This window comes from Mus pahari, chromosome 2, assembly GCF_900095145.1.
Source record: "Mus pahari chromosome 2, PAHARI_EIJ_v1.1, whole genome shotgun sequence".
Lineage (NCBI taxonomy): Eukaryota > Metazoa > Chordata > Mammalia > Rodentia > Muridae > Mus > Mus pahari.
The window spans coordinates 74,703,656-74,726,911 of record NC_034591.1 but is presented as its reverse complement, the minus strand read 5'-3'; the positions used below and the strand labels follow the sequence as shown (position 1 = coordinate 74,726,911).

The 23,256-nt window shown below is 38.2% G+C and overlaps 1 protein-coding gene across 8 annotated transcripts in view; it reads left to right on the top strand.

Moving 5' to 3' along the window:
- Nucleotides 1-23,256, top strand: part of Pde1c (phosphodiesterase 1C) — a 446,341-nt gene that overhangs the window by 390,473 nt on the left and 32,612 nt on the right. For 2 of the 8 annotated variants that reach the window (XM_029534985.1, XM_021191849.2), the window contains one exon: nucleotides 14,139-17,902. The exons of the other annotated variants lie outside the window; for them this stretch is intronic. In XM_029534985.1, coding sequence (XP_029390845.1) covers nucleotides 14,139-14,152 — 14 coding nt within the window. In that variant the 3' untranslated portion in view covers nucleotides 14,153-17,902. Of the gene's footprint in view, nucleotides 1-14,138; nucleotides 17,903-23,256 lie in introns of those variants that run through there. 8 annotated transcript variants of the gene reach the window in all.

The following is a 23,256-nucleotide window of genomic DNA, read 5'->3' as shown; positions in this document are numbered from 1 at the left end:
AATAATAATAATAATAAATTAGAACTACTTCTATTTAATGGATCTTATTGTATTGATAACTCGGGTTGGGGGAGTTAATTGAATTTCTCAGTGATCTCCCTTCCATCCTTATTCCTGGGAACCCCTGGTATCTGTCTCTACCTTTGGGTTGCATCTCCTGGGATGAGTGAGCCTAGGCCATCTTGTGTGTCTCGTGTCCTGGTGACAAGTCTCCCCAGCAGCGTCCTTCTGCTCTCCTTTTCAGACAGATGTGTGGCTGTCTTCTTTAAGTCTTCCTTGGTTGTTTTCCTAGTCCTTGGTCTTGATGGAACCTTGCTATCTTTAAGGCAGATGTTCTCAGATGACTGGATTCTCATGAGTTTTTCTCTACCATATGTGTAACAAACAAAAATGTGCCTGCAGATGAAATGATGTGGAAAATAGACCAAAATGACAAAAGTTTGGGAACTCTTGCTGTTGTCTGACCTTTTCTGCCACAACCAAGGTGGTGCTGCAGCTGCAGGGACCTGGAGTCCTTTCTAATTACTTTAAAATTAGCAAATTAGTTCTCACTAGCTTGAGTGCTCAGCTTATTTTCAGTATCTGCACTATTGTACATTGCACAAAGATAAACATATTCTGAGGTTATTTTCTACAAACAGCTAAGTCCATCTTTCTTTTTTTTTTAAAAACAGGAAGGAAGAAAGTATGTCTTCCGTCTTAGATGATAACACTATTTCTTATATTAAGAAAGCATCTTGCTGTAGCTTTATATTTACAGAGAAAAAAGGTAGACTTATTTCTTAAATAAATGAATTGCTCTTAGTGTGAGAATCTAGCATCCTTATGGATTGAGGGACCAAACATCTGGAGTGCTCTGGGTAGCAATTAAGATAAGTCATCATGACAACACATGTTCTGATTAATATTCTATTCCCTTAGCCATTTGTCCATGGAATCTCCTTTGACCTAATTAAACATACTGACAATAAATGAAAGCTGTGCCTCAGCATGAAATATTTATTCTTGAAAGCATTTTACAGTCTTCTTTTCTCAAGAACTTTAGCCAATGTAAGTACACTCTATTGTCCCCATCAGTGAATGGAGAGAACTGCAATGTTATTCAAGGTGCTTGCTATGCAACAAAACAATACTCCACTAATGAGACTCTCCTGGGCTGTGTTGCCTAAACATTTTTGTTTGTGTAATACACTGTGGCTTCTTAATTTATTTTGGAATCTACTCTTTAATTGATCAAATATTAAGAGTTGCTGTAGACTCAGGTATGCACCAATCTGCTTCTGTTGGCTTGTGGATGACTTTTGGGAAGCCTATAGGCCAATGTGTATGTGGGTGAGAAGTGGGTAGGTGGAGACTTGCAAAACCTCTTAGCTTATTTTAGTGATGGAATTCCCTCTTGGGAACAGGGAACATGGTTCTAGAACTGATGAGTCATGATGAATCAGACCCATCAGCTCCTTTTGAATTAGCATGCACCACAAATCAATGCAGTGTGAATATAATTTTATTTCGAATTAGTGATGGATTATACAACAGAAAGTAGCATGTGACATACATTTTTCCCTGTAGAATTTATGTTCTGGAAGTTTATAACCATAGTATATATACAGTGTATATTACACTACATACATATATGTATGTGTGTGTGTGTATATATATATATATATATATATATATATATATATATATGCTGCATTATAGATTAGTGGATTTTAAAATATTAAATTGTGTTATAGGAAGGAAACTGTCCAGCACCCATGCATGCTCTTGTCCCAGCTGCTTATTAGATAACCCAGTCTCTTATCAGATAACAGTGTAGTGAAAATATCAAATGAAAGCCTATTGCATGTTTTTTTGTTGTTGTTGTTAAAGACAAAACTAATCTTTTCAAGCAACTTTACCTTGTAATTATTGATATATAAACTTTTATTGTTTCATTTTATCTTCTTCACATTTCATTATACTCTTGATATATCATACTTGTTAAGGAACTGGGCTTGACAGAAGAAATAAAAAATATTGATTTACTTTTTTTTTTTTTTAAAGATTTACTTATTATTATATGTAAGTACACAGTAGCTGTCTTCAGAGACTCCAGAAGAGGGCATCAGGTCTCATTACGGATGGTTGTGAGCCACCATGTGGTTGCTGGGAATTGAGCTCAGGACCTCTGGAAGAGCAGTCGGTGCTCTTAACCTTTGAACCATCTCTCCAGCCCCCTTGATTTACTTTTGATATTTTAATTAAAATATATAATATCAGCCCCTTTCCTTTTCTCCCTGAAGCCCCTCTCATATCACCTCCCTTTGACTCCTCCCATATCCCACTCTACTCTCAAATTAATAAATTTGATTATTATTGTTACATAGAAATGTGCCATATATGTAGCAATATGTAAGTACAACCTGTTGGGTTCATTTTTGTTGTCTGCATGTGCATGGGTTCAGGTGACAAGCTTGTATTGGATCACCATTCAGTCACCATTCAGAGAAGTCATCTATGGCGGAGGCCAGTTCTCCATCTCTCAGTACTCACTAGTTGTCTGGAGTTCTTTGTCTAGGGGTAGGGCCCCATGAGATTCTTCCCTCTCTGTGTTGGCATGTCTATGGGTATTACCATCATTCAGGTTTGTTGATCTATTGGCAATCACACTGCAGACCTCCTGAAATTCTGGCCTTTACAATCTTTTTTTTTTTTCCATAATGTTCTCTGAATCATATAGTTGTAGGAGCTAGGCTGAAGATGTATGTATTGGAGCTAGGGACCCCACAGACTACTGATCTTTGCATACACAGTTGTAGTTTTCTGTAGATGGTCATAGGGTTCTGTAAAGAGAAGCTTCTTTGATGAGAGGAAATAGCTATACTTATCTGTGGGTATAAAAATAGGACCTAGAATGTAGTCAAGGAATTATGGTGATATAGCAAGTGGCAACAGTACATTCTCTCCTAAGATCCATGGTCTAACTAGCCCCAGGTAACTGGCTAGGTTTCTGTGAACAGGCATGATTTCCCTCATGCTAAGTAGACCTCAGGTTCACTTGAATAGCTGTCAGTTACCAGCAACATCTGAGTGCCACTACTGTGTCTCAAGTTAGGTAGGACTGTTTGATTGCTTCCCTTCCTTGGCCGCTTCCTAGAACTTTCTGGTACTATGGAAGCTAGACTGTGGGAAAGAGGCTTTCAGGTAAGATCCAGCTTGAATAATCCAAGTGCGTGTGGTGTCTTTAGCAATAGGGACTTATATTTAACTTCTGAAAAACATCCAGGGCAACAACCGTAACCTCTATGGTTTGGGGAGTTATCTAGACTGTCCTTACCAGCCACATGAGAGGAGGAGGTTCTTGTGGCTGATATTGGGGTTTATGTTTAGCCTATGATTCTCATGGGAGCATTGTCAGACCAAGTGGCATAACTGTATATGTGTATGTCCGTGTATGTGTGTGTACGCGTGACATAAAATGATTCCTTGAGATGATATCAAAAGACCTTGGTGCTGTCTGTCCCTCTCTTCCTCCCTCTGCTTCTGTATTGCCCACCATCCTAGTTACTCCCTCCTCATTTTTCCATTCCCCCTTTAATATCATCCGTATCCTGCTAGTCCCCTTTGAAGTACCCCCGTTGTTCCTTTATACTTTTCCGGATTCTGTGGTAACTCCATATTATATACTAATATCTGAAGATTTGGAACTAGGTACCATGGATGAGCGAGATCATGCAATGTTTGTCTTTCTGGATCTGAGTTACCTCATTCAGTGTAAAGGCTTGTAGGTCCATCCATTTACATTTGAATTTCATTACTTCATTTTTTAGCAGCTGTATAGTATTCTTAAATGTATAGATACTGTTTTGTTTTGTTTTTGTTTTGTTTTTTTAACAACACATTCATTTGTTAAAGGACAGTTAGGTTGTTTGTATTTCCTATTGTAAATAAGCTGTTGTAAATAGTATGGCTATGAACATGATGAGCAAGTATCTGTGGAGAACAACGTTGACTCCTTTGGGCATTGTCTTAGTCAGGGCTTCTATTCCTGCACAAACATCATGACCAAGAAGCAAGTTGGGGAGGAAAGGGTTTATTCGGCTTACACTTCCACATTGCTGTTCATCACTGAAGGAAGTCAGGACTGGAACTCAAGCAGGTCAGAAAGCAGGAACTGATGCAGAGGCCATGGAGGGATGTTCTTCACTGGCTTGCTTCCCTTGGCTTGCTCAGCCTGCTTTCTTATAGAACCAAGACTACCAGCCCAGAGATAGCACCCCCCACAAGAGGACCTCCCCCCTTGATCACGAATTGAGAAAATGCCTTGCAGCTGGAGCTTGTGGAAGCATTTCCCCAACTGAAGCTCCTTTCTCTGGGATAACTCCAGCCTATGACAAGTTGACACAAAACTAGCCAGTACAGGCATCTTCCAAAGACTGGTAGCTGGGTCATACCACAGGGTTGTTTTTAGTTCTTTTGACCATTCTCCATACTGATTTGCAGAGTGGCTACACCAGTTTGCCTTCTGACAGTGACTGAGCACTCCATTCTCTCCACAGCCTCACTCACATTTGGTATCCTTGTCACATTTGATGTCAGATCTTAGCCATTCTGACTAGGGTGAGATAAAATTCAAATTGTTTTAATGGGCATTTTACTAATTGCACAGGATAATGAAAATTTTTCAAGGTATTTCATAGACATTTTTTCTCCTTCCATTTCTTAGTTGGACCATCTGTTTCCTAGACTCAGTTTATTTTTGTACTTCTTAATATGTTCTGGGTACCAATGATTTATTGGATATATGGCTGATAAAAATTTCTCCCATTCTGTGGATTTCTTCTCATTTGACTGATGGTTTCTGTAGTATAGAAGCATTTTAGTTTTGTGAGTTTCCAATGATTAATTGTTGGCCTCAATTTCTGAACAGTTAGAGTTCTATTCAGAAAACCCCTTTCTACACCTGTATCTTGCCTATGTTTTCTTCTAGCAGTTGTACTATTTCAGGTTTCAAATTGAAGTCTTTGACCCACTTGGAGCTAATTTTTGTACAGAGTGATAAGTATGAGCCCAAGTTCATGCTTGTATGTGGGCATTCAATTATCCTGGCACCGTTTGTTGACGATGCTTATTTTTATCAGTATCAGATGACTAGTTTCACGCACTCATGTTTGAGCTTTTTATTTAGTGCCATTGGGCAACATGTCTATTTTTGTGCCAGTTCTATATTGTTTTTATAACTATAGCGTTATAATTTGCCTTGAAGATTATCCCAAGACATTTTATTGTCTTTGATGCTGAAATTGTTTATTGTTTCTAGAAGTTACCTTGTAAATTTTCTTGAATCAGTTATATATAATATCTTGTCATCTGCAAATAAGTATAATTTAACATCTTTCATATCTGTATCCTTTAGCTTCCTTCTTTTGCTGTATTGCTCTGGCTCATGTTGCTAGCACTATTTTGAAAAGAGGTGGGGAGAATGGACATTTCTGTCCCATTCATAATTTTAATGGGGTTGCTTCAAGTTTTTTTTTCTGTTTAGGATGATTTTGCCTGTAGGTTTGTCATCTATTGCCTTTATTATGTTTAGGTATGTTTCTTCCAGGCCTACTTTCTCTAATGCCTTTATCATGACAGCACGTTGGAGTTTGTCAAAGGCTTTTTCTACATCTATTGAGATGATAATATGATTTTTAAAATCTTTAAGTCCATTTATATATTTGTTGTTATATTTTACATATTTTGTATTGTTATATAAATAACATATACTGCTATACTGCTATGTTGTTATATTTATTGACTTACATGTGTTGAACCATCCCTGCATTTCTGGGATGAAGCCAGCTTGATCATGGAGGGGGATCGTCTTGATATGTGCCTGCATTCTGTTTGCTAGGATATTATTGACGATCTTCATCTCTGTTCATCAGACATATTAGTCCATAGAGCTTTTTGTTTGTTCGTTTGTTTTTTTGTTTGCTATGTCCTTACATAGTAGTACAACATGACTTCATAGGATAAATTTTGGAATGTTCTTTCTGTTTCCAGTTTTTTTTAAATAATTTAAGAAGAATAATTGTAGTTCTCTGCAGGTCTGGTAGAACTCTGTTGTGAATTCATCAACATGTGGCTTTTTAGCTGGAAGCTTTTATTACTTTCCAGTGTCACCTTTGCTATAGAACTGCTTAGGTTGTTGTTGTCTTCTTGGTTCAACTTTGATAGCTTAGAGAAATCAGAAAATTTATAAATTCCTTTTAAATTTCCTAACTTATTAAAGTACAGGCTTTTAAAATTCCCCCTTATAATATTCTTTCTTTGATGTCCATTGTAGTGTTTCCCTATTCAGTTTTGATTTTGTTAAAAGAGTTTGTTCAGCTCATCTTTTCAAAGAACAATTTCTTACATTCCATGATTATTTGTATTATGCGCCTTGTTTCTATTTCATTAACTTTCTCTTTGACTTTTATTATTTTTTGCCAGTTATTGACTTTGGACTTTTTTTATTCTTATGCTAAATCATTAACTCCTTTATTTGTGTTCTCTCTGATTTTTTGATGTAGGCATTTAGGATTATTAGCTTTGCTCTTAGGGATAATTTTAATCTGTCCCTGAGATTTTGTGTTTTCACTTTTATTTAACTATAAGAATATTTTAATTTCTCCTTTGACCTACTCATTACTCAGCAATGTATTGTTCATTCCCCATAAGTTTATACGTTTACTAGAGTTTTGTATAGATTTTAAGTTTTATTGCATAATAGTTGAATAGAATACATGGAATCATTTCAGCTTTTCTGTACCTGTTAAAATTTGTTTTGTGGTCTAATTTAGAGAAATTAGGCCCAGAATGTGGTCTAATTTAGAGAAGCATTGCTGTGCTGCTGAATAGAATGTATATTTTTTTCATTGTAGTGATAATTTTGGTTTCTTTAAAAATAGAGAAATATTATATGAATGTGCTTTCATTTTAAACACAGGTGTGGGATACAAGGATGCTTCCTCATATTTTTTACAGCAGTTGACTATCATTTGCTTCATACTCTAACAAGGGCGGAATTTTGCCAGTGGCAGAATGTTTCTGTGATTATTTAACTATTTAATTCTAACATTTAGAATTTTTGGAACTCTTCAGAGGGTATATAAATGCTAGCGACCATAGAGGTAGGGTCATTGGTGGGTTAGTGGGTGGGTTCGTGGTGGCTAGTAGTTGGTAGTTGGTGGTTGGTGGTTGGATGCTGTTGTTTGCAGTTTGTTAAGTAATATGTGCAAAGAAGAAAAAGTTAGATATTCTGACAATGAAGATCAAACTTCCCCCAAGGAATTCGATGCCACTAATCAGCAGGAAGTCATTTAATGATAACAGTGCCTCCCTTCTATCCTTTTTTCTTCCCTATCTAATGTTAAGGAGTTAAAAGGGTGGGAGACAAAAGAACCACCAAAGTAGCCAAAAATCAGGCTATATTTAGTGTTTGGATAGAATATTCTTTAGATTTCTTTTATGTCTATTTGGTGTAAACGGTCATAAAATTCTTAGGTTTCTCTGGTTAGTTTTGTCCAGAAAACCCGTGCCTTAGCTTCCACTAGTCTGCTTTTTATTTATTAAGTGTGCCTGAGTTGGATCCATATTGTCTAATATTGTAATTTTTCTTTGCTTAATTTGTCCTTTTACTGAAATGAAGTGCCCTTATTTCTGGTTAATTTTAGTGTGAAGTCTATTCTGTCAGTTATTAGGATGGCAATGCTTGCTTGCTTCCTGATCCTGTTTGTTTGAGATACTTTATTTTATCCTTCCACAATGGTTGTGCCTAACTTTAAAGCTAAGATAGATTTTTATTGACAACAGAAAGATGACTTTTATTTCTTAATTCATTAAGTTACTCTTGATTAGAGAGTTGAAGCTGTTACTATTAGAACTTTATTGAGGGTGTATGTTGATGCTAGGGTTTGTTTTACTGTTTGAATTCTCTGTCATGCCTTACACTTCCTTAATTATAATTTTTACTGTTTGGTTTTATTGTCGAATCTCTTGGCTATGCTCATGCCTTTCTTCAATTCATAGCATTGCTTCTAGTATTCTATGTATCATTTTCTTTAGGTGTTGGATATTAGTTCTTTTAGGCTGTGGAAAGTTTTTATTTCTTCAACTGTGGTGATAGTTTTTCTGGGTATAATAGTCTCCATTGTCAGTCAAAGTCTTACAGAGCATGCAGTGCATTGCTCCAGGGTCCTCTGGCTTTCAGACGTTTTCACTGAGAAATCAATGATTATGATATGTTTTCCTTAGGTGTTTTTTCTTGTGCAGCATCCAGCAATTTTTCTTTGTTCTTTGTATTTAGTGTTTTAACTATGATATTAAATTAAACCCTGGAAAGTTTCTTTTCTAGCATTGTCTAGCTGGGGTTCCATGTGCTTTTGTATATATTGATATACATCTCTTTAGTTTGGGAAAGTTTTATTCTGTGATGTTGTTAAATATCTGCTCTATGGCATGGTCTTGGGATTCTTCTCCCTCATATATGCCTAAAAGTTGAAGATTTGGTCTTAGTATCCCACATTTTTCTGCATATTTCTGCATATATTTGTGTGTGTGTGTGTGTGTGTGTGTGTGTGTGTGTGTGTTTCACTTATTTGGTATAGATCTTTTGCTCTATCTCTGAGCTCTGATATTTTATCTTCTGCTTAATTCATTCTACTTGTAAAACTATTCATTTAATATTTCTTATTCTGATATTGAGTTTTCAATTCTGTCTTCATTTCAGTTTGTGTTTTCTTCAATATTTCTATCTCTTTACAAAATTTTGTTTTCAAATCTTTATTTTCATCATTTCCTTCAGTTGTATTTTTATATTTTCTTGGACATTACTCAGGTACTTACTGCTATCTTCTTGCAGTTCAATAAGATATTTAAGCATGTCTTTTATAATTACTTTAATTATTTGATAATATTTGATTGCCCTTTTAAAATCTGTTTCCTGGGGGTCATCTAGGTAGTTCTTATTAAGGAATAGTACTACGGTACTACTGTGGTTGATGAGAGTCATGCTGTCTTGGCCCTTAATGTTGTTTTTATGATTTGACCTGGGCATGTGGAGTTCTTTCTTGTTTGTATGTCTGGTGTGAGACTCTGGCCTGTCTTATGTTGGGCAATACAGAAGTTATATGGTAAAGCTGGGGAATGAGCTGTTTAATTGGGCCGGGCAAGTGGCACCAGGACTGGAGTTTGGCATATGTGTGTAGAGATAGCATCAGGCAATGGGAAAGATGAGAGAGGAAAAGAGTGTCTTAACAGTCAAAGATGGCTTGGAAACAAAGTAGGTTTGAAGGTCACAGATCTGGAGCTAGACCTGTGGGTATGAATGGAACCAAATGGATTGAAGGATGAAAGAAGCTGCTTACTTACCAGGTAAAGATGAGCTGTAAACTAAGTGGGTTCCTAAGCTGTGGGTCTGGATCTAAGCTTCTATAGTGGGAAGATGATGTTTTTGATGAAAAAAAGTGGTTTTTATTTTTAAACTAACATTGGTATGCAGAATATATAAAAAGAACATATAAAAAGAAAATGGTAATAACATAATACATATTTATTTGTTTCTCCCCTAGGAAAAAAAAGTATATTTTGTCAGGTTCTGTGCAAACAATTAGAAAAACAAAAATAACTGTATTTTTCCAGAGAAACTCTATTGATTTTTATTAAATCCTTAAAACAAACAAACAAAAAAACCCAACTTCTTTTGAAATAATATATACTGACCCAAGGCTGTCTACATCTTGAATGCCATGTCTTAGCTACATACTCATGATCTCAAGAACTGTGTCAAATGTCCATGCTTAATATTTATCTTAGAGCTTTCATAGGAAGGACTCCCTGGTTTCCAAATGAGGATGTATGTGTTTCTAAACACTAGATTTCTGCAATACATGAGAATCGTACTCTGCACTTTGGCACGAACCATGATGAAGGCATCAGAATTCATTCTTTTTCTTCATTCATGTTGAAACAGCCAGTGATTTCCTAAACTAATATACCAAAGGAAAGCATGAAATACTGTCAGGCTGTTTCAGGTCAGGATTCTGTGTCCCACAAACTTTTCAGAAGACCTTTCTTAATCTTCATGGTCCTGGTTCCTTCTGGGATTCACAAATCCAAAGAATGTAAAAAGAACACTGTCTTGTGTGGAAATTGTGCATTTCCTATACCAGTGTGAGTACAGGTCCCTGCAAGACTTACTGACCTGGCTGTAGTGACTGGGACCCTGCAGTGGGAAATGTAGCACTTTACCTAAAAAGAAATTGAAAACAGAAAGACACATTGACTCCTAACAGACAGAACATGGACAGATAACATTCCAGATTTGCAAAGGAAGCACATGCTATACAAAGGAAGAGGGAAACAGCAAGGAACAGGAAAGCTTAATGACATCATCATTAACAGTGGTATGATGGCACCACAGATGAGAAAGAGAGGCAGGATGGGGGCAAGTATGAAGCTTATTGTATTTGGGATCAGATGGGGCACTCTGCAGAACGTAGATAGCCTTGCTATATAGATGGTATAAGTCAGCCTTCTAGAAGTTATAGTCCCATGTCCATCTATCCTCGTTTATCTTTTTCTACCATCTACTATTTCATCTATCCATTTGTCTGACTAGCTCTGCTAGACTATATGAACACAGCATTTTGTTTAAACAGTCCTGTGACATTGATAGTATATGCAGTTGAATTAATTTGGAGTAATTCTTCTACGAGCTTGTCCTTTATTGAGGGTACAAGAGAAAATGTACACATTGAAAATAACCCTTTAAAACAGATGCCATAGCCTGAGACTAGAACAGTGAAATCTACACCTGGGTAGAGTGTAATAAATATATCTCAAATAATGACTTTCTTATTATGTCTTAGTATTCTTATTAATAAAATATAAAACAAATACTTATTTGTATCCAAGAAGAATATATTTGACAATTAAAATTGGGTATTGTTTTCTTTGTTTTTGGATTTTTTTACTGTTAATTCTTTCTGTTTTTTTATATTTAACATTTTGTAGATCTTTGAGTCACTTGCTATACAGCTTTGAACTTTCCATTGATTCCATATGGAGACAGCCACAGTATTTTTCCATTTGAAAATATGAAGCTGTCCTCAGCCAACTCAGCTTACCTCTTTGAGTCTGTGAAGTTGAATCAGGCTATTAGAAAACAAATAAACCCAAGAAAAATGTAAAAGAAATATGTTGCACTGAGTTATGTTTACAGTGTTTTGTTTAAGGTCACGGTCATATTCTTAGACCATCTGCCTGCCAGAGGTTCAACTGATAACCTGAGAATAAACAATATGAATGATAAACACATTTGAAAGACTACCAGATTCACTTGAACCTTGTTTCTTTAAAAGCATGACTTTGAACCCAAATGGCTGTAAGACCCAAACTCAGCATCTCTTGCCAACAGGATGCAGAGGAAGAGTGAAACAGGCAAAGTTACCCTATTTTAAATCCATCTCCCACTTCTGTAAGAAGCTTCTGAGATATCATTATTCACCACCATGAAGTAAGTACACTTATTTGAATTCTTGTGGCACATGTTTGTGCTTCAGGATTCAAAGCTAACCAAGCTTCCCCTTGTGAAATGTAAGGAGTCTTAGATCAAGGAACAGGTAGGGAACACTTCCCTAAACATTTTCCTTAATCATCCCAAGATGGCCTAGTTCCATTGTAGTTCATGAATTATCCCTTTAAAAGGAAGTACATTCAACATTTTTGTTAGCCTCCAAAGAGTTGACCATGGATTTATTACAAATAAAATTTAAAGCAAACTATTTTAACTAGAATTCAGTACAGCAACCTCTCTTATAATAATTTGTCTTCAGAGTCTTCATTTTCTTGTACTCTATTCTTGCTGAATTTTTTCTCAATTTCTGTTTAACTTGACAACAAAAATACCAATCTGAAATGCAAAAGCATACATAGGAAGTAGAGTGGGGAGGTGTGATTAACAAATCAGGGCAAAGATGCCTTGTGGCAGGTGTCCCCTCACCAGAGATCAGCTGCACAGACTGCCATGCATTTGAGACTTTCCTATATATGCAATATAAAAATTTGCCAAAGCACACCATGGTTTTTGTTTTTTTAAAAAAACTTATTTTATTAGATATTTTCTTCATTTACATTTCAAATGCTATCCGGAATGCATACCATGTTTTTATGTCATGCAGTAAATGACACAACGGTGGACAGAAATAGATGATTTTCCTTATCTCAAAGAATCAAGTTTATCACAGAACATCATCCTCTGAGTAGCTACAAGAGTGGACATCTTAGGTTAAAGCACCTTAAATAAAAATTATCCTAACCAAGCTATGTGTTTGAGGCTGGAATGATGGCCAGGGATCTGTAACCTCTTGGTCTTTTGCTGTTGGTCTTATATATAATAACAACAAACTCACATATCATTTAAATATACATACTTTCTTTATCCTTACCCCCCATATCCCCCCAACTTTGACCCAATATTAGAAAAAACTCGGTTGAGGTCTAGAGCCTGAGGAAACACTCATTCCTCTGTTTCACACTTAAGCAATGATTAGAAAGGTGGGAAGATCTAAGACCCTGAGTGGACGTCTTTCCATCTCTGGAACAACTTTTGACAGCAGGCTACTGATAATCCAGACTACTTGCAATGTTGGAGGACTGTCACACTCCTTGTTAGCCAACCCGGCAGAGCCTACTACATTTAATGATGGTGCTTTTGAGTCAATTGCCCTCAGCTTCCTTCAAACCAAAGTGTCTTAAACAAAACAAAACCCTTATGCCATCCATCATAATAAAATTGAGTTTTGTAGGAGAGGGCCCAGGCATATCTGTGATTGTGATGCGTACCATCTGTAAGGAGTCACGTTTATGTATGACCTTAAGCTGATAGTGACAGGGCCTGAGCACTAAGAAAAGGGAGATCCAGTTTTCAATTCCCCTGTGGACCAAACTGTATACACTATGGGAAAATTCTAATCCTCAGTGCTACCTTTTGTCTTGTCTCCCTCCCTTGCTGCCAAGTGATGTCAATGGAGAGGAGAGGGACTGGCCCAAGGGTGGGTTGATTTTTGTTTGTTTGTTTTTTGTGGTTTTTTCCCTATTACTTCTCCCAAATGGGTGCAGCTGCTAATGGTAAACATAGCAAACACCAAGCCCTGAATAAAAGGAGCAGCAGGAGGTTGGGATCAATGGCCCCTGGAAAACTGAGACTTGGCTAAAATTACAATAGATCAGAAGGGGCAGTCCTATCTTACAACTAGTTTTCTGCCTAATTTCAGCTAAGTCTTCTTTAGGAAAGTATCTTTAAATTTGAAGGGGAAGCTTTCCTTGTCCTGAGATTACTTCTAAGACTGCTGTAGATGAAGCTATTAACCTTCTTGGAGTCTGGAACCCTACACTGTCATTCCTTTGGGGCCCTGCACAGCAGGGAACTTTTTAAACAGGGAAGGATGAACACCAGTGCCTGCCAGTCCTATAGGGGCTGTTGTTTTAAGACTTTGAGGATAAGTGGGATAGAGTTCACCAGATGAAAAAAAAAAAAAAAATCCCAATATTGTCTATTTCCATGAACTTACTTCTGTTCCCATCTTTGTTTTCTTCTTTGACTCTTCCTCAGGATGCATCTGCATGATGATTTGGGGGCCCGGGGCATTTCTTGTTTGGAATGTCTTTGGGAAGCTTCTCTGTAAATGAGGCAAATATTCTGAGAAGGTCTCTCTTAGCATGGAAACAAGATTGGAGCAATCTGATTTATTCTGATCCCATCAACCATTGAAATACATTAGCCAGACTCTCAGCCACATTTTGTCCTCTCCGTGACAAAATAAAGTGACTTATTAAACCGTGCTTGAGCTGACTGTAGACCCAGTTTACACAGCCCTTGTGTCTGTACATATGTGTCTGGGCTTAAAGTTTCCTGCTGAGATTTTCCTTAGGAATAGAGTGATTCTTGTTTTGGACAGCTGAGCTGTCCTATCTCCCAACTGGTTTTCTGCTATGATTAATCTGAACTGTTCAGTTGATTGCCTTGACTTTTTGCCCCCAGATTTTCTTTTCCTGAGTCCTTGAGGGTAGAGGGGGAGGGAAGGCAGCATTGACACTTTTCTTTTTCTTTTTCTTTCTTTCAGATCCAGAAGAGTAAAAAAGACCTCACATAGACTGAGGCTGCCAGTGTCTCCCGCCATTTTAGCTGAGCTTCTCCATTCTCCTTCTTCCACAAAGACTCATATCTGGGGAAGGTCTACAGCTTTCAAAGCCAAGTCCCACATTTGGCCTTCTCTCTTCCCCCCCAGGGGCCTCTGGGGGTTGGCTTGAGGTCTTAGAATTCTGGGGGATTTCTTTCCCTGAACACACAAAACCCATGTGTAGTTCTTTATGTTCTGTTTATTTTCATTTTGGTTTCCTCCCAGCCCAGCCCAGCAGAAATTAAACATGAAAGGCCACCTTACAATCCATTACTAATAATCTGGCTTTCTGGACCTGGTGAAAGGCTGACATTCCGGATGTGCTGAGTGAGACCTGGAGACTTCCATTTTGTTTTTGTTAATGCTGTTATTTTATATTGTTGCCTTTCACACCGGCTCCTGATGGTGAATATAGCCAGGCTGGCCTTCATTACAACTACAGTGAAATGCCAATCTCTGGTTCTTTTATTTTTCATTAGTTGAGAACTTTCATTTTTTTTCCAGTTTACTTTAAGACTTAAAATTAAGAACAATTTTTTCCCATTAGTGTAATACAAAACTGTTTTTTTTTTTAAAGAGGAGCTTATCCTGTAGGTCTCTGTATTTGATGCTTAATTTATTATCTGTAAATCCATAAATATAAACTTGAATGTGTTAGCTGATGACCATACTGCCAGGCGGGTTCCCCAGTGCTCTGACTGGTAGTAGGAATCACTACAATGTCGCTGAAATGCTGACCACTGTCTGGTCACTTTCTTTTGAATATCTATAAATTTGCCTCATTAATTTAAAAACATTTTAGAAAGGGAAGTGATAAGGGACCCAGAATCAGAGAGATGAGATTCACTTAAATAATAAAGGAGTTGATTAATAGCACAAATAGAAAATAAAGATAAGGTATTTATCAGGGAAAGGGAATAAAAGTAGATTGTTCTGAAGCCAAACAGAAAGTGGGATCCAGTGAAATGCAAGGAAGGTATGATTTTTTTCCCATCATTTGATTTGGTTGTATTTTTATTATATAGTTTTAGGTCCCTTTTGAACATAATGCATGTCTTATAGGATTAATGTCAGGAAAAAAAATGAACTAGATAATGAACTTAGATGAATTCCACAGATTTAATTCCTATATTGAAAGCATACAGTCAGATATTTTAAAGTATCTGTATTGCTGAAATAAGTTATTAGTGTTTCTTCAGAGGTTAAAGAAGACTGTGTATGATCCTTATGATATCTTGGTTCACAGAAACAGGCTACGGCAGGAAGATGTGAAGAAAAGTTGTTGCCTGGAGCACGCAGAACCAATGTTTACTGACTTTTCTCTGTTGGTTGTATATTTGGCCTCATCACAACACTGACACGTCTTCATTGTTCTACCTGCCTTCCTAAATAAATTATGAGATTTCAGATTTAAACAACTTTGGGAGCATAGATGGAATGGCCAAATGTAATGATTAGAACAAGCCATGTATTATCTAAGTATTGGAATACAGGGCAGTTTGATGGGCTGTGATATCAAGGAGACAGTAAGAAAGAGTAAGAATGTTGGGATACTGGAGAGGCAAGGCTGTGAGGGAAGAGTGAGGATGCTCAGGAATTGGCGAGGATGGGTGTTAGTGAAGAGTAAGGATGGGGAGGAACTGTTGAAGGAGATGCTGTGGTAAGAAAGCAGCAGCCCAGTATCATGGGCTATATCCGTGCTGTATAGGAACAGAGGTCCTACGTACACAGGATTTTGTGTAAATCTCCTACAAAGTTTTACACATGGGCTTCTAATTCAGATGCTTACACTGCACTAGTGAAAGAAAATGTGCTTATGAGCTGCATGCCACCCAGGGACCACCGGATTGCAAACTGTGTTCTTAAAGGTAGAATGATTCTGTGTGTCAATTCAATGCAATTGAGTGTATGCAGTCTATGCCTTTGGAACATGAGCCTTTACCTCACATCTACTCTGTATTTTTGTATGCGAAGCACTTGGGCAGTTGATACAGAATGCCTACTGCTTCATTTTATAATCTAGCAAATAACACTAAACAATATTTTAAAAGAAATAGGAATATAGCCATTTCTCTAGAATCAATGAAGATGTAAATGATTTAAATTTGCTGTTAGCCATTAATCAGCTAAAAAAAGAATGGGAAAAGAGCTTCACATGCTTACCTTAGAACACTCAGGAGGAACAAAAGCTCTGCTAACTTAATCTCAGCATTCAATTTCTCAAGTGTTAAAGCACATTGAATAAACTTGCAAAGCCATTAGTTTAGAAGCACATTACTCTCTGCTCTAAACTCATCCTAGATCTGATACCACATTAGAATAATTATTCCAGGTCAGTATTCACGAGAAGAAACAATATTTCCAAAGCTCTGGCATTTTTTATGTGGGTTTTGCTTTTCTTGAAACAACTTTTTCCAAGTTTTGCGTTGATATCTAACCAGCATCATCCCATACCCCAGTTATCATCTTGCTCTGGTTCATGTGCATAGTGCAGCCTTGCACACCAGAGTTACTATAAGAAACTGTGGACACAGCAGTGGCCTCATACTCATTCGTATTACAAAAAATACTTTTCATCTGTCTGGGTATAACTTGATAACTGGAATCATCTCTTGAGTTGTACCTTCATATCACCCAACAAGTCTATATCCAAGTTATGTCACTATGGTCTCATCTTGGGACAGAGGGACTGATCTTTACGGAGTTCTGGTTTTTATTTCTTATTTGTAACTGCCTTTCCTAGCCTGTGTGTCCCAGTAGCTTATGGCATAAATTAAAAGATACATTTCTAAATCATTAAAGCCCTTTTTTTCCACTGGCCGTTTTGTTCTTGGAACTTTTAAGAAACTGTTAAAGACATCTGACAGATTCTGTGTACTTCTACCTTTATAATCATCATGATAAGCAACCAAAGCCAAAGGCAAGCTAGCGTTGCAGTTTCATCTCCTTTGTAGAATCTCAGATATTATATTTTCCAACTCCAGCCATGACATTAGAAAGCATAAAAATGAAAAGGAAAGGATGATGTTATCATACAATGTGAGGGGAGGGGGCTATTTTGTGCTCCACATTCTGGCATTTGGGAACCTGAACTCTCTTCTCTCATGGGTAACTTTTCTTGAGACAGACTTTATGAGTCAGTGGGAATATAGATGGGTTTGACAAATAAGGTATATCTTCCTCTGGTGTGAGTAGAGATTTTGATAATGAGAAACATTTTATAATGTTCTCCCAGTGAGTGTGGGGGAAGTAGAAAATCCTTTACATGATGAGATGGAGGAGATTCCAGGACTGGAAGTCCGAGTGTAGCATAATTTTCCAAATAAAAGAGATTGGGGCAGTACCTTTCTTCCCAGTCAGACTCTTCATTCTGACACTGAGATGCCCAGCCACACTGCAGGAATTAGACGCCGGGTCTGTCACACTGCCTGGCACCCAGCCAACACTCGGGACCCACAGGAGCACTGTCAGGTGGAATCACACTGTCCCCTTCCAATTCAAACAAAGTTCAGATTTCCTTTACAACCTATTCCACACCTCCTCCTTCTGTGTGGCTGTATTCATGAGACATGCATTCTGGGTAAAGGCAGACATACTCGAATCACAACGGAGGGGAAACAGCAGGCTATTTGGGGAAATTGTCAGAGCTAACAAGTGCATGAATGTCGATTAATATATTTTCTGTGGCCTTTAAATTTGAGAAAAAAAACAACAAGAACAACAAAATAGATAAATAAATAAAATCAATGAGATGAGGTTCTTCAGAGACTGAACCAAGAGGGATAATGCCGCAGAGCTGCAGGAAGTGCTCATGACTCTGCTTAGAATCCAAGCTGAAATTTGGACGTTCTTGAAACAAATGGGAAATACTATCAATGCAGCATGAGAAATCACTGCAGGGTCTGTTCTGCTCCTGTGGTGGGCACAACGCCCAGCTATAGTGAAGCTAAGCGTTATTGAATATAATGCTTCAATAATGGTGTTATATTGGTTCTTATTCTTGAACAAATGGAAAATTATACTTGTAATCCATCAACAGCGATTCATGGTTAAAGGCCTCATTATCACTGAGAAAGAGAACATAATGAGCTGCCAGTAATGAACAGCAACAATGCTCCTGTGAAACCAGGAGACTCATTACCCTATGTCCAAGCAGAAACACTGATGGGCACAGAGGTGGCCCTGAAGTCAGGATGTAACCAGGGCCATCTACTGATTTGACTGGAGTGTTTAACAAATGTGAGTAAGGTTAGAAAAATGTGAGGTTCTCATTGGATATTTGTATGGGGAATGTGCCCTCCAGGAGATCTCCTGTGATGAGTAAAACCAGCTTCATTTAAGAACTTGTTTTCTCAGGAAACAATGGGAAGGGGCAGCAGGAGACCTGGTCTGAGAAGTTCATGGTCAGGCTTTAAAGATTGAAGTCCTGATTATCTTCTCATATCAACCCTGCTTCCCATTTTCACTCAAAATATTGGCACACATATTAGAGATGAATTAGCATTCATTCTGACTTTTGTTCAAGTGGAACTGGGTTAACACTGGCAAGGGCAGGTTTTCCTGATACACCTTTTCCCAAAACTAAGGGGCCATTACAGTCAGGAACAGTAGAATGGTGGAACCTTTCAGCTCAACCAGAACACACTTGCCTAGTTTCTCTCCTGGGGATTCATCTGCCTTCTGGGTGACTGTTGACGGTAACAGCAGTCCACAGTCAGTGTCAGTACTGAGCATCTTTTACGGAGTGCTCAGGCTCCTCGCCCATTGCCTCCAAGGCTCCCACATGTACTCACTCTTCATGGGAGCTGAAGTCTACACTGGCAGAAGCACTCACAGGCAAGCTCACTAGAGCCCTGTGGCTGGAGTGGCTTTTAACCAAGTGCTCAGGAGGCATACCTCTGCTTATATCTGCTCTTCTTATGTGCTCTATACTAGGGAGTGGGCTTTGTATACTGCTACCCTTGTCTTCAAATAGGTATATGTGTGATATGTGTGATGATATATTAAAAAAACACACATTAATACTTATAGCTTTATAGTGAAAATCTACAGCCATACACTATCATCCAGTGATGGATTCTAGAAACAGACTGTAGAGAATTCCTTTCTTTTTTTTCTTCTTCTTCTTGTTTTGAGGCTATTTTATACAATTTTATATGCTGTAAGATTTTAAAATATTTTTGCTATTTTCATTTATAGATATTGGCTCGGATTATCTTAGCTCTTGCTTTCCTCTGTACAGCGACACCCCTGCTTGACTTTTGAAGTATCCTCTCCCTGCTTCATGGCCTTCCCTTTGTGGTTTCTTTTGTGTCTCACATTTTCTGTCATTTCCCAAGTCTCTTCAGTGGTTTCTGCCCAGATAAGCCATGCTACCTGCAGTATCATTTGAGCACAGAGAAACACAAAAGAGTGAGGGGTGGGGCACATTTTCTAGTGTAATGCAAATGAGGAAGTGTTACATGTCTAAAGCGAAGTGAAGCTATATGGGGAGAAAGGGATAGATTGGTGAGCGGAGGCAAGGGCAAGGAACTCAGAAAGGGAGGAAATTATTCAAAGTAAGGCGAATCACTTCCAGGTTAATGGGAGGAAATTACTCAAAGTAAGGTGAATCACTTCCAGTTAAGGTGAATCACTTCCAGGTTAACAACATGTTTTGCCTTCCTTGATTGTAGGACTTTTTTTTTTTTCTGTTACAAGGTTTTTTCCTCTGGATGTTATGTCCTCATCATGAGTCTGTAGACTCACTCGGTCCTTGTAGGGAGCTGCCCTGGCCCTGGCTGTAAGGGAATGGAAGGCGGAAACCCTTCCTAAGCCTCAGACTCTGCTGCCCCTCAGATCCCCTCAGCTAGGTTTGGGGCAAGCGTCTCAAATGCTATCGAGAACGTTTAGCAGAACTCTGAAGAAAGAAGGCTGCCAGCCTGCCAGCCTTTCCCCAGGTTATGCCACCCACCTAGTTGTTGGGGGAGGGGGATTAAGAAATGTATCACTGTGGTACTGCAGACACCTTTCCAAAAAGGAAGATGGGCAATGGCTTGTCTTCACCTCATGGTACAATATCATGTAGGTCCCTGATGTGAAGGAGTCTCAGGCAGACATAGTACAGGTTTCAGCTCGTGTTTATCCATCACAGAGCAAGGGAATGGCCATCCAATCTAAGGAAAAGTGTTCTGACCCTATGGTGCTGTACCGTCATGCTAATTGTTCACACACTGTAACATCACACCTCCAGATGCAAAAATTGAAGCACGGGATTCATGTAAAACAGAGAGTGCCAAACTGCTGTTAAAAAAATTAAAAAAAATATGTTCATTGTAAATCTTTATTGCACAAAGGAGCCTGATAATCCTTCATGTATAATTCCCTCTAACATCTAGTAATAAATAATTGTATGTTCCTCTATTTGTCAAATAAAAACATTAGTTAACCTCTTCATTGGAACTTGAAACAAAGAGATGGCTGTGTTTTTCTCGTAGTTGTTGTCTACTCTCTATGCCAAATCCCGGGCTGCCACCCCTGCTCTATCTCCACTACTCACATTCTCCTGAGTCCTGGGTAATGCTCAAATAGCAACTACTCTTACTACACAGTGGGGGTTACTCACAGTAGGCCGCCGTGTTTGTGTAGACTTCACGAGGGTTAAGGTGGTGGTAAATGGGTTCTCAGAAGCTAAGGTTGCTGCTGTCCTAGAGTCAGGTTGGCTTCCAAGTAATTTTTCACTTAGTACAATGGTATCGTAATCCTGAATGCCAACTTTCAAACTCTAAATTATTTTCTTCCCCCATTCTTGGAAATGTTTTCCTGTCCCTTTAAATAGAGTAACATTAGTTTGCCCATTATCCTTGTCTATGAGGATAGAAGTCATTTACTGTCATAAGATCTGCACCCAGCCACTAAGAGGTGCCCCTAGTGGTGATGGACTGTATCACATAATTACTACTCTGTGGCTCTGCATATTATTCTTGCACAGTAACTGCTGTATTACTACCCGCCTTGCCACTTTATAAATTATATCCTGTAGCTATGTACTTCTTTCCTGTGGGATTTGGTTGTTTAATAATAAAAGTACTGTTATCAGATCATCAACAAGAACTTAAAGTTACTTGTACTACCCCACCCCACAATTAATCACTGCCAGTATTTCACTGTGTTTTCTTAAGGTCTTCGACTGCGCACATTTTACTATGTGTAAACTGTGTTAAGGTGATGCAGTGTACTTAAGTTACAACTATGACTCATTTTATATAATATTGGAGTATAAGCATTATGCTGTTTTTTTAAGCCTCCTCACTCATATAATTTCAGCACAAACATAAATGCATCTAGTAGCTCTAGTACAGTTTATTTAACAACCTCTCTGCTATCGATCAATGAAGTTGGATGTTTTTATTTTAGCATTTGTATTCTAAATAGCAGAAATGAATCTGTCTGAATGTCAGGTTTTATCACATTTTAGAATATCGTTCCTGGACAAGTTGTTAGATGTTTAGTTATAGGTTTAAAAGTTGCAAATACTGTGGGGGGGTGTCCAATTTCTGAGCACAATCAAATGTTAAAAGAGCTGTATTTCAGCAGCATAAATAAATGCTGATGTGTGAAGAGCTCTTATTTTTTGTAGTTTGCGAAGAGAAGACAAGTCTTGCCAGAGCAAACAGAACTGATGGTGTAGTGTGGAAAGTACACTGCAGGAGTGAGCTCTAGGCATGCATACATTGCTGGAGGGGAACCCTTGGGGAAACTCAGTTTGAGATCTCCTAAACTGCCAGTGATTCTACAAAGAGAACTTGGTGCCCTTTCTTTAAGGGTATAAAAAGAAGACACGGGTGATTATTTGTTCTGAGACATCAGCCTACTACAATGGCCGGATAAAACAACAATGTCGGTAGATATACTTAGCAGCAATGGCCAGAAAGTTATGACTACTGTAAGATCAGGCATTTATAATATGCTCAAACACATAAATTTAAAATGCCTACTATGTCAACATCCTTTCCCATCATGGCCTTTCTACACCCATGCTGCCCTGTGGGTTGTATTTATAACAGTACTGTTCCTAAGGATGATATTTGGACTCACAGGGCACTTAAATCACTCTTTACCCCTCAGGCTTGTGCTTGTGCCACCCATCTTTATAGAAGGGAAATGAAATGTTTGAGTTCAGTCACAAATCATTGGGGTTTCTCACTAACCTCAGGCTGTCCTGTCTTAGGAATGTGTGTTCACCTTGTGGGTGGCAGCCTTGACTGTCACTTCCATCTCCATCCCATTTCCAGTCTCCTGAATAATTGGATTCATTGCCTTTTAGCTGAAGGAGCCAAGGACATTAATTTGAAATATCTGAAAGCTATTCGTTTGTCAAAAGACACCAGTCACATGAGCTGCCCTGGTGACATTTCTGCCCCAAGCTGACTGATTAGGTTGTTTACTCTCTAAACATTCACTGTAGAGCAAGGACAATTTAATTCTTGCCTTTAAAATTTCCCTTTCCAACCATGACATACTTCCATGTGCATATGTGCATTGCATTATTAGCACTGACAAACTGCACGCGTGCACACACACACACACACACACACACACACACACAAAACTTCCCTTAGAATAAAACACAAGCACTAACATTATTACACTCCAGTGTTTACAAAGCACACTTGCATGAGTGTTGTTACCTGACCCTCAAAAGTTTTATCCTGAAGTAGATGTTTTTAAAGCTTAATAGTTGACAAAAATGAAATAAAATCTGTTTCAATGTACTTGCTTATTCTTTTGTATGTCTTGCCTACTTATAAAATATTTGAGAATTCTAAAGACTCATAACTTGAATACACTCTTTAAATTAAGAAAGCAGAATAAAGGCTGGGAAGATGGCCCACACGGTTGATAAAGTGTTCATCTTGAGAACATAATCACACGAGTTTCATTTCCAGAATCCACATTAAAGAAAAGGTGGGTGGTGTGGCACTCAAAGGGTGAAGATAGGTGGAAGTCTGGACCTTGCTGGACAACCAGCCTAGTGTGTGTGTGTGTGTGTGTGTGTGTGTGTGTGTGTGTGTGTGTGTGT